The 14,989-nt window shown below is 42.9% G+C and overlaps 1 protein-coding gene across 1 annotated transcript; it reads right to left on the bottom strand.

Annotated features, from left to right (window-relative positions):
• Positions 1-2,748: 2,748 nt before the first annotated feature.
• LOC132389866 (zinc finger protein 135-like) lies at positions 2,749-13,672 on the bottom strand. The gene is made up of 2 exons (XM_059962428.1): positions 13,621-13,672; positions 2,749-5,169 (listed from the first exon to the last, which is right to left on the bottom strand). The coding sequence occupies exon 2, from the start codon at positions 4,762-4,764 to the stop codon at positions 3,625-3,627; it is 1,140 nt and encodes a 379-aa protein (XP_059818411.1). The 5' UTR covers positions 4,765-5,169; positions 13,621-13,672; the 3' UTR covers positions 2,749-3,624.
• Positions 13,673-14,989: the final 1,317 nt, after the last annotated feature.

Raw genomic sequence — 14,989 nt, 5'->3', positions numbered from 1 at the left:
TTCTCAAGCCCACTTATCAAACCAACACTTCATTTTGTTTTGAGAGATCTTTAAGTTTTGTCTCACTAAACTACAGACTTGGTGTAATTTATTCTTGAACTTCTAAACAGAGTCTAACAAGTTAACATGTACATCCCCATCAATCCACTGTTCCTTTAACAAGGACAAAGTTCCCCTCACTATAAATTTTTAAAAGGGTTCACCGAATGCAGTTATAGGGCAGAGTGGGGCCACTGGGGTGACCTGATTCGGTTTACCCACAACTTGACAAGTGCGACAGCTTCTGCAAAAGGTCACAACATCTTTCCTCAAATTAGGCCAGTAGAATTATTACATAACTGTTTACAGTTTTATTCACTCCAAAATGTCGACCTAATGGCATACTGTGGGCCAAAGTTAAAATTTCAGCCATATAACTTTAGGAACTACAACTTGGTGAACAATTTCCCATTCCTCACTCGCTGGTATAGCAGGTGGCCTCCACTTCCTCATTGACACTTCATCATGAGATAATACCCTACTGGCACATTCTTAATCTCATCATCTGAGAGGGCTGTTTCTTTTAAAGCTTCAATCTCAGGGTCTCGGTTCTGTTCTGCTATAAACTCCTTCCTAGACAGGGATAAATCTTTCTCATCAGACTTACGACTGAATCCTGTTGAAACAATGAAGACAGAAAAGTCCCTGACAAGTCATCATAACCTGAATCCCGATTTTGGCTATCATGGGTATCAGAATCATGCTGCACAGATTCGTCTGCGTCGGCAGACATTTTAGCCATACTTTGAGTTCCTGCGCAGGAAGGATAAATGTTAAAATCCATCTGTGGGTCGTCAGCGGTTGTCTTAGTTGTCAACAGCGCTGCAGGAACAATTTTAGGTCATTCCCTAACAGCAAACTAACATCTTCCAATGGTAAAATGGAGTATAATCCAATTTTAACAGGTCCCAAAAGCAACCCTGACAGTAAATTTACCTTGTACAATGGCACAGAAACCATGCTACCCCCAAAGCCTTTAATAAGATTTACTTCATCAGTGTTCGTCTCATCACCAAACTTTAGAATGCTGTCTAATATAAGTGACTGAGAATCCCCAGTAACTCGAAGAATTTTTGGTAGTTGGGTTGACCCTTCCTTTACTAATACAAACCCATTTGACATAAAATGATCAAAAGCCTTCTTAATTCAGTCAGAGTTCTCAGTCCATAACTGAGCCTCAACAGAATGTTCAGAACCCTGTGGGTTTATAGGTGCGTCAACAAACTGAACACCGGCATTTGGGACTGGCTTCTTTTCATTTTTCTTATTCAGGATAGAATAATTAGCCATCACATGACCAGCTTTCTTACAATAGTAACAAGCAAGACCAGAATATTTCTCTTTCAACTGCTTCCCTTCATCCTTACTCTTGTCACTCGTCCCAGCTGTAATTTCTGGTTTACCCTGGTGATCTCTGGCACTCTTTTGGAAGCTCTTATTTGGGATAATCTTAACCTTATGAGTAAAAGCAAACTCATCTGCTATTCTATCAGACTCCTGCAAAGTGGCAGTATCCTTTTCATCTAAATATGTCTTTATGTCGTCAGGAGCACACCTTTTGAATTCTTCAATTAAAACTAACTCTTTCAAGCTATTAAAATCATCATATACTTATCATCATCATCATATATGTGCACCAGCGATCAAAACACACAGACTTCTCATAAGCAAATTACGTATGTCCGGTTCACAGATTTCCACAAATTTCAAAACTTTTGCCTGTATGATTCTGGGACCAACTCGTAAGCTTTGAGCACAGCCTGTTTCACTATGTTACAATCAGCTGCTTCATCAACTGTCAAAGCAGAATAGGCTTGCTAAGCCTCCCCCTTTGTAAGAGAACCAACCCTCTTTTGGCCACTTTAAATTCTAAGCAACCTTCTCAAAATGCTGGAAGTATTTATCAACCTCTTTCTGATCAAATGGAGGTACCAATTTAATTTCCTGACTAGCCTCAAACTTATCACCAGAGTCTAACGCTAGACCCCTTTGCTGAAAACACTGTATCTTTTCCAGCTCGAATAGCCTCTGTCTTTCTGCTTCCTCCTTCTGTTTTTCTGCCTCCTCTCTGATTTTCTGCCTCTCTAGCCTCAAATTGCCTCTGCCTTTCCGGAGCCTCCATCTTTAATTTTTCTAACTTGTCCTGGAGCTCAAGCTCACTAGGTTTACTTCCAGGAAACACGTCCAACTCCTCCACTTTAAACACACCCTCAAATACATAATGTTCAGCTATTACCCTCTGCATCTGTTCCCTCCTCATTGTCAATTTCAACATAGCAAGTTTTAACCTTCTAGCAAGACTCAACAACTCAATCCGTCTGCCATCCTCTAATGCCTCAGAGGTTCCCGCTTCCAAACAATAATCAGCATCCGCTGCTGATTTTCTACACACAAATATATCAAAAGGGACTTCCCCAATGAAATCGATAATTAATGACTACGCCCCCATAGCTGTTCATATCCCAGATGCAGGCCCCAATTTTGTTATGAATCGTAAAGCTTTAGAAACGAATCAGCACCAATAGACTACACCTGGAACAACACACACAAAATACTGGTGGAACACAGCAGGCCAGGCAGCATCTATAAGGAGAAGCATAGTCGACGTTTCAGGCCGAGACCCTTCATCAGGACTGCCTGAGACTGCCTGACAAAGGGTCTCGGCCTGAAACGTTGACAGTGCTTCTCCTTATAGATGCTCCCTGGCCTGCTGTGCTCCACCAGCATTTTGTGTGTGTTTGACTTCCAAGCATCTGCAGATTTCCTCGTGGAGACTACACCAGGAGTCTGTTTTTGATCTTAAAACTATCTTTATTAGAATCGACTTATAATATAGTAACTTAAGCAAGATAAACAAAAGTTAACAGTGTTCTGTGTATATATGTGTGTAAATATAAATCCAAAACTATTGAGCTTGGGGGGAACAAGGCTTGGAGTCTTGAGATGGTAAAGTATGAAAGTTCAGTTCAACCACAGAATAGGTGATGAGAGAGATATATGTAATCCAGGGTAAATGTCGAGAGAAGGCAATTATGTCGAATTCCACAGGTTCCATGGTGGTAAAACAAGAGAACAGTCACTGTAGATATTATCTGTCATCCTTCCAAATCCACATAATTATCACCCAAAGTGACTTGTCACAAGGCGTATCGTCTTCAAGTGAATTACCACACCACACCCAGGCAAGGGTTAACACATCGGTGGTCTTCACATGATACCCCAAATCAGATCCACTCCTATGGATCAAACGAGGTGACAACCACACAGACGATGTATGATGAATCGATAATTAACCCATACTTGCGGGCATAGGTAAATTCCAAACAGTGACCCTTGGCACCTATTTCCCTTGTATCGATCTTTCCATTTTTCCTCCTTCATCTCCGTCTGACTCTGAGTGTCTGTGTCCTCAGTTAAAACTAAACAAGCTGTGAGTGATGTAAACAAGCTGCAAGTCAGACTGATTAAACTTCCTAATCTCTCTCTCTTAAAATGACAGTCCACAGCAAACAAAACCTAGGGATTCATAACAACTGACTGGTGTGCCAGTAGTTGGAATGACTGAGTGAATCCTATCCCACATTCTCAGCAGGTAAATGGCTCCTCTCCAGTGTGAACTCGCTGATGTCTCTGTAGTGTGGAAGAGTGAGTGAATCTCTTCCCACATTCTGAGCAGGTGAATGGCCTCTCTCCAGTGTGAACTCGCTGATGTTCCAGCAATCTGGATGAGTTATTGAATCTCTTCCCACAGACTAAGCAGATGAACGGCTTCTCCCCAGTGTGAACTCGCTGATGTACCAGTAATCTGGATGACTCAGTGAATCTCTTCCCACAGACTAAGCAGATGAACGGCTTCTCCCCAGTGTGAACTGACTGGTGTCTCTGCAGGGAGCGTGAGTGACTGAACCTCTTCCCACATTCTGAGCAGGGGAATGGCTTCTCTCCAGTGTGAACTGGCAGATGACTCTGCAGGTGGGATGACTGAGTGAATCTCTTCCCGCATTCTGAACAGGTGAACGGTTTCTGCCCAGTGTGAACTCGCTGATGTCTCAGTTGGCTGGATAAAGCACTGAATCCTTTCCCACATTCTGAGCAGGTGAATGGCTTCTCCCCAGTGTGAACTCGCTGATGTACCAGTAGGTTGGATAACTCACTGAATCCTTTACCACATTCTGAGCATGTGAATGGCTTCTCCCCAGTGTGAACTCGCTGATGATTCTGTAGTTGGGATGACCGAGTGAATCCCTTCGCACAGACTGAGCAGGTGAATGGCTTCTCCCCAGAGTGAACTCGCTGATGTACCAGTAGGTTGGATAACTCACTGAATCCTTTCCCACATTCTGAGCAGGTGAATGGCTTCTCCCCAGTGTGAACTCGCTGATGTACCAGTAGGTTGGATGACCGAGTGAATCTCTTCCCACAGACTGAACAGGTGAACGGCCTCTCCCCAGTGTGAACTCGCTGATGTCTCCGTAGGTTGGATGCCTGAGTGAATCTCTTCCCACAGACTGAGCAGGTGAAGCGCCTCTCTCCAGTGTGAACTCGCTGGGGACTCCGTAGGTTGGATGACTGAGTGAATCTCTTCTCACATTCTGAACAGGTGAACGGCCTCTCCCCAGTGTGAACTCGCTGGGGACTCCGTAGGTTGGATGACTGAGTGAATCCCTTTCCACAGACTGAACAGGTGAATGGCTTCTCCCCAGTGTGAACTCGCTGGTGAGCCATAAGGTCAAATGACTGAGTGAATCTTTTCCCAGAAATTCAGCAGATCACCAGCCTCTACCAGGTGTGGTGTGAACTGACTGGTGTGTCCACAGGTCCAACTGAATCCTTTCTCACACACAGAACAGATGAATGGCCTTGCCCAGTGTGAACTTGCTGATGTACCTTCAATTGTGATAATTGAGTGAATCTATTCCCACTGTCTGAGAAGGTGAACAGCCTTTCTCCTGTGTAAGATGACTGGCTTGCTATTTGGTCAAATGATCAATTGAATCCCTCTCCACAGTCTGAGCAGGAAGGATAGTCGATTGAATCCCTCGCTCCACTTCTTAAATATCCAGACAGAGACAGCAAAACTGGCGTTTTCTGTTTGAGATCCCCGGCGACAAATTCCTTCTCGTTTTTAACCTGTGAAAAGATTTACAAAATCCATCAATGGGTTTAGGACAACATTTCCGATGAGATTACTTGAGTTGCCAAGGTTTGATCTGGTATCACACTGTTACAGTGAGGTTCTACCCAAGTTGGAGAGAGAAATCACCTCCTGACTGGGCAGAGTGCTGGTATCTGGAAGACCATCAAACTCTCCGATGCTCTTCCTGTCTCTATAAGAATGGGGCATTTCTGCCATCTCCAATCTGTGACCTGGCTCAGTTTGACTCTCTCCATTGGTATTATTCCCTGTTCCTGCTGAGCTGTATGGGTGCCTGGCCCCACAGTAACTGAAACAGTCTCACGCAAATTGTCTTTGTGGATGTGCATCTGGGAATTCTTTTATGTATTATTAACTTAAAGTGCTACAGCTTTAACACCATATAAAAAAATTCCTGCTGAGATGACTGGTTGGTCCGCACAGCTGGTAAAAGGGGTTAGAGTGAATTTTTGTAATATTTCAAGTTCTTGTAGAAAAGTACAACACAGAAACAGGTCCTTTGGGCCATCTGGTCTTGTGCTGAACTATTTAAATTGCCCCTCCCACACTCCTACAATCCAGGTACCTACACAAACTTCCTAAATGTTGAAATCGAGCTCGCGTGCACCACTTGTGCTGGCTGCTCATTCCAAACCTAGATGACCATCTGTGTGCAGAAGTTTCCCCTCATGTTCCCCTTAACATTTCACCTTTCACCCTTAACCCCTGGCCACTGGTTGAAGTCCTACCCAATCTCAGTGGAGAAAGCCAGCTTGCATTTACACTATCTATGCCCCTCTACCACAATCAAATTTCACCTCAATCTTCTACATTCCAAAGAATAAAGTCCTGACCTGTTCAATCTTTCCTTATAACCCAAGTCCTCCAAACTTGACAACAGCCTTGTGAATTTTCTCTGAAATCTTTGAATCTCTTTTAAATCTTTCCTGTCAGTAGGTGACCAAAACATCACACAATACTCCAAATTAGGCCTCTTTTACAAGTCAACATAATATCCATCTATTGTCAGGATTTGGTTCACGAAAGCCAATGGGCTAAAATCTTTCTTTCCGTCACTATCGAACTGTGATACCACTTTCAGTGAATTAAGGACTTGTATTCCCAGGTCCCTTTCTTCTACAACACTCCTCTGTGCCCGACCAGTCACTGTGAAAGACCTCCCTTGGTAGGTCAGACCAAAGTGCAACAGCTCACACTTGTCTGCATTAAATTCCATTTTCCATTTCTCAAACCATTTTGCCAGGTGGTCCAGATTGCACTGCAAGCCATGATAGTCTTCCTCGCTGTCCACTACACCACCAGTCTTGGTGGTCATAAATCTGCTAATCCAGTTAACCACACTATCATCCAGATTACTGATATAGATGACAAACCACAACAGATCTAGCACTGATCCCTGTGGCAACCACTAGTCACAGGCCTCCAGTCAGAGAGGCAACCATCTGCTACCACACTCTGGCTTCTGCCAAAGACAGTGTCTCATCCAATTTACTATCTCACCTAGAATGCTGAGTGACTGAACCTTCTTGACCAACCTCCCATATGAGACTGTGTCAAGTGCCTTGCTAACGTCCATGTAGACAACATCCACTGCCTTGTCTTCAACCACTTTCCTGATAACTTCCTCAAGAGACTCTGTAAGACTGGTTAGACATGACCTACCATGCACAAAGCCATGCTGTCTATCCTTAATCAGTCCACATCTATCCAAATACTTATATTTCCGGTTCTTGCACATACGTTCCAGTAACTTTCCCACTATTCACTACTAGTCACCACTCCGTGGGTTTGGAGATTTCCCTTGAATTTCATAGAATCATAGAAATCTATTGCACATTACAGACCCTTTGGCCCACAGTGCTGTGCCGACTATGTAACTTACTCTAGAAACTGCCTGGAGTTTCCCTAGCGCATAGCCCTCTATTTTTCTGAGCTCCATGTAACTATCTAAGAGAGTGTTAAAAGTCCCTGTTGTATCCGCCTCGACAACCGCTGCTGGCAGTGCATTCGACACATCCAACACTCTCTGTGTAAAAAACCTACCCCTGACATCCCCTCCGCATATATTTCCAAGCACCTTAAAACTATGCCGCCTCCTGTTAGCCATGTTAACGCTGGGAAAAAATCCTCTGGCTATCCACACACTCAATGCCCCTCATCATCTTATACACCTAAAAAAGGCTCCAAACATTAGCAAGGAAATTATACATTGCTCGGATTTGTTGGAAGTAAACAAAATTATGAGGTTAAAGATAGGGTAAATGCAAACAGCTTTTTCCACTGAGGTTGGGTGGGACGACAACCAGAGGTCATGGGTAAATGGGGAAGGTGAAAATTTAATGGGAACATGTGGAAAAGCTCTTTGCTGAAATGGTCGTGAGAGTGCAGAATGAGATGTCAGCACTAGTGGAGAATATGAGCTCGATTTCACCATTAAGAGAAGTTTGACAGGTACCTGGATGGTAGGGGTACGGAGGGTGATGATCCCAGTGCAGGTAGTTGCATTAGAGAGCTTAAATGTTTTTGTGGCATTGACTAAATGGGCCAAATAGCCTGTTTCTCCACTGAACTTCTCCATGTTTCTGCGACAGAGAAGCTGGCCAAACTTGTTTGGAAGGGAAAAGGTAGGAGTGACAATGGAGCAGCAATGGCTGGAGTTTCTGGGAGCAATTCGAGAGCTGAGTAATCAATACATCCCAAAGACGTGGAAGCATTGGAATGGCAGCAGGGCACAACCGTGGGTTAAATGAGAATCCAAAACCAACATAAAAGCAGAGGAGAGGGCAAACAAAAGAGCAAAAGACCATTAAGAAGCTTTTAGAATCCAACAGAAGACAACTAAAGGAAAGTCAGATGAGTTCGGGAGTGGAATTATGAAATGGCTGTCATTAATGAGTTTTGGTTGCACCCAACAGTCCGCGGCATTTAGAGGAACAAGTTATCCAGGGCCTCAATATCTCTTGAAAACCAAGATTCCCTGCACTAGTTACCATTCAACTTTTATTTTGTCAGACACATACAAACTCTACACCCTTAAAATTTCACTTCTGAAGAACTCGCACTTACCAAGTACTGCTTTGCTAAAAAACATCCTGTCCCAATTAACACTTGTCAAATCCTTGCAAATATCATAAAAATTGGCCTTTCAATTTAGAATCTCAAGAGAGGTCCAGGCCTCTGCTTTTCTGTATTTACTTGGAATCTCATGATCAGTAGATACAAAGTGTTCCCATACACTAATTTCTGTCACTAGCCCTAGATCACTTCCCAATAGCTTATTGCACACTTCTACATCGGGAATTTTATATACTGATTAAGGTAGATTTGATAAGCTCTACCCCATCTAGTCCTTTTACAGCCTAGGATTCCAGTCAATAAACAGAAAGTTAAAATCATTCACTTTATCAACCTTTGTTTCTTGGCATAGTCCGCAATCTCTCTACAGATTTGTTCCTTGAAATCCCTCAGACTGTTGGGCGCAAGCAAGTCCAAGTAATGGCTACAATATCATAATTTCATGTCCTGAGGTCTGAATGACATCTGTTTGCTGTCAAAAAAACAACCTTGCCCTCAATGTCACTGAAACAAAGGAGCTGGCTGCAGACTACAGGAGAAATGGAGACAGGCTGACCCAGGATCTGGGGTTGAGAGGGTGAACAGCTTTAAGTTCCCTGGCACACACAACACCGAGGATCTCACCGGGTCTGTACATACTGGCTGTGTGGTGAAAAAGGCACAACAGCACCACTTTCACCGCAGGCGGTTCAGGAAGTGTGGGACGGGGCCCCAAATACTAACAACTTTCTACAGGGGCACAATTGAGAGCATCCTGACTGGCTGCATCACTGCCTGGTATGGGTGCTGTACTTCACTCAGTTGCAGGACTCTGCAGAGAGTGGTGCAGACAGCCCAGCGCATATGTAGATGTGAACTTCTCACTATTCAGGACATTGACAAAAACAGGTGTGTAAAAAGGGCCACTGTGTAAAAAGGATCATTGGGGACCAGAGTCACCCCAACCACAAACTGTTCGAGCTGCTACCATCTGGGAAACGGTACAACAGCCTGAAAGCCCGGACCAACAGGCCCAGGGACAGCTTCTTCCACCAGGCCCTCTGATTGATTAATTCATGCTGATACAATTGTACTTTTATTTATCCTGACTGTCCTGTTGTACATACTATTTATTATAAACTATTATAAATTTCACATTGCAACTTTAGACAGAGACGTAACATAAAGATTTCTACAACTCGTGTATGAAGAATGTAAGTAATAAAGTCAATTCGATTCAATTCACCCTCTCCACTATCTGTTCTGTCATTCTGGCTCCAATCCTCCCTGCAACTTTAGTTTAACCACCCACCCCACAGGGGAGCACCAGCAAGCCTTGCCACTAGGATATTCGTCCCTTTCTAGTTCTGTTCCACTAACTAACAAATCCCCTATCACCCCTTTGACTTTCCTCTGCCAGGTAATTCCCCCCAACAGTTTCTAAAGTGTCCACCTGTTGTTGTGTGGGATAGCAACAAGAGTACTCGGCGATGGCTATTTAACCTCATTCCCCTTCCAGACTCTCACCCAGTTTCCTGTGTCCTGCACCCTGGGTACAACTCACCTCCCTGCTCGTCATACCTATCACACCCTCTGACGCTTGGATGATGCGGAATTCATCCACTTCCAGCTCCAACTCCTTAAAGTGCAGCTGGATATACACCTTCTACGTGAGTGCGTCAGGGACACTGGAGGTCTCCCCGCCTTCCCACCAATGTCCCCTCTAATTTGTAGTGACCAGTGTGTGCAAAAACCTTGTACTGTACAATTTTTACCCACTGACAACAACATGTACAAACTGAATTTTACATAGAGAGATATTCATTTCAACAGCGAACAAGTCACTGTCAGTAAGATCTTTAATCTCCTCTGGTTGAGTCTTGATTGAGTTCATCTGCACTCTCACACAACCTATGTAACAGGTTAATGAAGGATTTACTCGCCACAGCTTTTGCAAACCACCTATTTGTGATTTCCTTGCTAAATGATGCTTTCAACTTCAGATTTCCAAATATCACTCCACTAGAAAATTCTCCAGCAACTCTTGCATCACCACAACACACACAGTATTGTACATAAATATTTCCCCTGAAGTCTCACCCAGGTGACTGACAGTGGTGAACAGCGATGGTAATGCCAAGGAATACTGCCTTTAAGGACAGTAGTCCGTCTCCCTGGAGTCTGGCACATTTCTGATGTGAAAGCTACTTGTTGCCCAGGGCAAAGGTGTTTGATATCATTACGTAGCCAGACAGAATTGGTGGAAGCGTGTTCTCACTGGTAGAAAAATGCAGACCGAGTGGAGGTAGAACAAGCAACAGACACAAAATGCCGGAGGAACTCAGCAGGCCAGGCAGTATCTATGGAAAAGAGTACTAATGCTGAATTCCTCCAGCAATTTGTGTGTGTAGCTTGGATTTCCAGCATCTGCAGATTTCCTCTTTGTGATTGGAGGTAGATCAAAGATGATTTTCTCAACTGGTGATGTAAAAGATTTTAGAGCCATAGAATAGAACACGACAGCACAGTACAGGCCCTTCAGCCCTCCATGTTGTGCCAACCCATATAAACCTTAAAAAAAAGAACTAAACCCACACTACCCCGTAACCCTCCATTTTTCTTTCATCCATGTGCCTGTCCAAGAGGCTGTTAAATACCCCTAATGTTTTAGCCTCCACCATCACCCCTGGCAAGTCATTCCAGTCACTCACAACACTCTGTGTAAAAAAAAACTTACCCCTGATGTCTCCCCTAAACTTCCCTCCCTTAATTTTATACATATGCCCTCTGGTGTTTGCTGTTGGTGCCCTGGGAAACGGGTACTGACTATCCACCCTGTCTATGCCTCTCGTAATCTTTTAGCCCTCTATCAAGTTCTAGACCTTTCATATTATTTCACATTTCATAAAGATTGAAACAGAATAGGCTGAAACACACTGTTCAAAAGTGCTGGCGTTCAATCCACTTGGTGCATTGACTCATTTCATTTTTTGGGTTTATGTTTGTCAGAAACACATCCAACAGATTTCCCATCAGAAGTGCAGGTAAATTCTGGACCTGATTTCAAATGAACCACTGAGCACTCTGAAAAAAAGGTGCGGCAGAGGCCGATTTCTCCCCTGTGCTTTTATTTTTCGTGTGAACTATGTAACATTGATGGTGATTAATGATCATTACTTTCAGGCGACAGCCCTCCAAACATGTGACGAACCACAGTAAAACTTAGTGAACCTGCCATGGTTGGGTCTTGGGTGTCGGACCAGCAGATTTTCTGTATTATTAGATGTTCTCATATTAATATATCATACCTCACTTCCAAATCACTGTTTTTAGACATCACATTACAGAATGATGTGTTCCACATAACCTCCAAGTTTAAAAGACGCTCAGAAAATAAGGTCAAAGTAAGTTTCAAAGTCATCTGGGAAACAGAAACGTGCAAGTTTAAAGGGAGCAGAGATACCTGACTGACCTGCATGAGGTGTTGAGCTACCTAAAATGCATTCTTGAACGTATAGTGTAGATTTAAAGCATTAATTGGATTTAAATTATTTCATTAAATTAACATTATCTTGGATCTCTTAATCCTAATTCACAAGTTTAACGTAGGATTAACCCTTCTGCATTTGGATAATTACAATCTTTGTTCTTTTCTTTTGAAAAATGCAGTCACATGATAACACTATTCAAACTTCAGACCAAAAGTCTTTTTTTTCCCCACTTCTATTTTTTCCCAGGAAAAAAATACTATAAACTTTTTGCTATTTAAAATTGGTAACATTTGTCAATTCATGCTGTTGTTTAAAATTAAATTGCTTAACTCCCTGAAGCAAACTTGTAAGTTCACTAGCTAATAAAGAATTGAACAAAGAGGATTGTATATTTTACGCACAAAGCAGCATAATGTCAATGCTCCTATATCATAAATTGGGAGACGAATGTACACATCCCAACCTTATTAGGTATTTGTACTCAATTTTTCCCACAGATGGTGAACTGCTAATCTTGGCTGGTTCATCAGGCATAGCATGGAGTAGATTTGAAGGGAGGTGGGGTGGTTTGTGTATTTGCGGCAGTGCTGGGAGGAAAAATCAGCATGAATGATGAATGTCTTTAATGTCCCTTCCTATAAAATACTCTTCAAATGTTTCACACTTATTTGACCTTGAGCTTTTTTTTTCAAACATTAATACACTTTAGTCAGGATTACTTAGAATTTCAACATCTCTTTTCCAGCGAAAATAATAAGTGGGAAGGGGTATAATTTAAAGATCCTATATATTCAGTTTAATCTACCCCATTCTAATGAGATGTTTATTCAGTTATTCATGCTATTGACAAGGCTCCGAATAAACCAAATGAGGACCAATAGGTGTGATCCATTCTTACAACCAGTTCAATGGCATAATTTTAAACTCACTTCTCCAAGTTTTCACATTTAGGAGCAGAATCACAAGAAGAGGTGGCAAATGACCAGGGAAAGCTTCACACAGAATCACAGAACAATTTTATAAAATTATTGTTGGCATGAAAGGAGATCATCAACCAGAACTATCCTCTCAATTCCAATCCTTTTCTCTTGCCCTGCATCACTCAAAAATTCCCTCTCATTTCCTTTCCAATTCTATTTGAAAGTACCATCTTAGTCTTTGACAGTACTGTCCTGTGGATATCCAGTAACTGTGCTCTGGAAGTCCAATCCACAGTAGAATCTTTGCTAATCTACAATGCTAGCACTGCACCTCACCATACTTTATGTCCGGTAATTTAACCAAGATTCCGGTTTTCTAATCACAGAAAAGACTAGGTACTAATTTAAAACAAAGGCTAAGGTTTAAACTTTCATCTTATGCTGATGATCATCTAATGTTATACTGCTTTTCCATATGTATATATATATATAAGATAGATAGATAAATAGATAGATAGATAGATAAATAAATAAATAAATAAGGAATGACAGATAAGGTTGTGGTCTAAGGTAGAAGGAGTCAATTTTAGAAAATCTAGCACATCTATTTTTCAACATAGTCCACTCCTACATTTACACACTTAGTCCAGCGGTCGTGTAACATACGAATCTTGGACCTCCAGAGAGTGTCCACAGACGGGTGATTGATAAGTTTTGTTCCCTTTCTCCGAGTTCCTAATCCTTGCATTTAGATAGCTGGAGCTCAGCTCTGTCTGAGAGATCCATCGGTTCCCATTCCCTCATCAGCCGGGAGCTCCCCGGGGTCCGTGTACGGATTGTGGGGCTGAGAGAGAGGGAAGAGGGCAGGACTGTCCCGGGGTTGCTGCCCACGGTGTCCGAAATTCAGAGGAATTATCCCGAAGTCGGTGTTTAAGATAAAAACACGGAGAATCGCTCTTACCTGCAACCGACATTTTCAAGGCCTCGTGTGCTGCGCGCATGCGTGATACTCGGGGACGTTGTCAGCCTGACGCCTGCGCAGTTCATCAGTGCTTCAGTGCCTGATAAAAATTATTCGCGCACGGCCTTAAGGGTAATAACGGTGCCATTAACCAGTTCTTGAAGCACCGGTTCAATGTCCATATCTCATTTTTTTTCGGGTATATAGAAAAAATCTGAAGCTTTTTTAACGCAGGAAGCGGCTCACATAAACAATATAATATCAACATGTATTTAATGCCAAGGTAAAATGTGGATATAAAACACAAGAGATTCTGCAGTGGCTGAACATACAGAGACGCATGCACACAAAATGCTGGAGGAGCTCTGCAGTTCAGGTAGCAACTAAGCAGCAGAGTCCACAGTCTAGGCATGCTGAAGAGGATCGGTCTAAAAGTTGTTTATTTATTCCTTTCCACAATTGCTGCCTAATCTTTTGATTTCCACCAGTATTTTGCAGAAACTAACAATCTTTTTTTTCCGGTCAACCAGTTTCCAAATTTTTCTGATCTTCCTTTTGTAGCCATATCCTGCTGGTCTGATTCCGCCTCCTCCTCGTAAACTCTAGACCCCATCTCTCTCTGGAGCCCCAAAGCCTGACTCAGGCTGGCAACTCTTTGGTTTCTGACTCTGCACCATCGAAGATTCACTCGCTGGTCTGCTGTCAGACTTCAGAGGTGCATTGTGTTACGAGACCGCAGATTCGTTTACTGTGAGTGTCGCTTTAAGTGCTTGACTGAGGCGGGTCTGTGACGTCACACAGGCGCTACAGCAGAGACAGAGAGACAGAGAGGGAGGAGAGGGAGGGGAGAGAGAGAGATAGAGGGAGAGGAAGAGAGGAAGAGTGAGAGACTTCAGCTCGTCACTGCTATGCCCAAAAGATTGGGTTGATCATCGGCACGCAGTGCACAACGGATGTGTGACTGTCACTTCGTATAATCCATATGTGTGGATTTCCCTTACCCGGAATCGGGGTGTTCTGTGGTAACCACCCGAAGAAGATATTCTTGTGACTGTCACCTGGTGATATTTCTAAGTGGATTTCTGAACTAATCGACGGATAAGATCTTCGGCGACTGTTATTTCGTTCACCCAGCGTGGAATGTGTGTGGAATTCTTCGTAATTGCCTTCTCTCTACATCTTCGTGTGGATTTACAAATCTCTCCTCTCACTCGCTTGTTCCGGAGATTACTGAACTTTTCCACTTTACCATCTTAAGAGTTTAAGCATTGTTTCCCAAGTTTGATAGTTTGGAATACGTACAACACCGTTAATTGCTGTTTATTTCGTTCAATCTTTTAGATTTGGAGTAGATACTAATGAAGAGAGT

This window comes from Hypanus sabinus, unplaced genomic scaffold (assembly GCF_030144855.1).
Source record: "Hypanus sabinus isolate sHypSab1 unplaced genomic scaffold, sHypSab1.hap1 scaffold_688, whole genome shotgun sequence".
NCBI lineage: Eukaryota > Metazoa > Chordata > Chondrichthyes > Myliobatiformes > Dasyatidae > Hypanus > Hypanus sabinus.
This window is presented reverse-complemented; position numbering and strand designations above follow the sequence as displayed.

Bases quoted from the DNA above. Each gene is read 5' to 3' on its own strand.
- LOC132389866 (XM_059962428.1), bottom strand. From the start codon at position 4,764: ATGGCTCACCAGCGAGTTCACACTGGGGAGAAGCCATTCACCTGTTCA.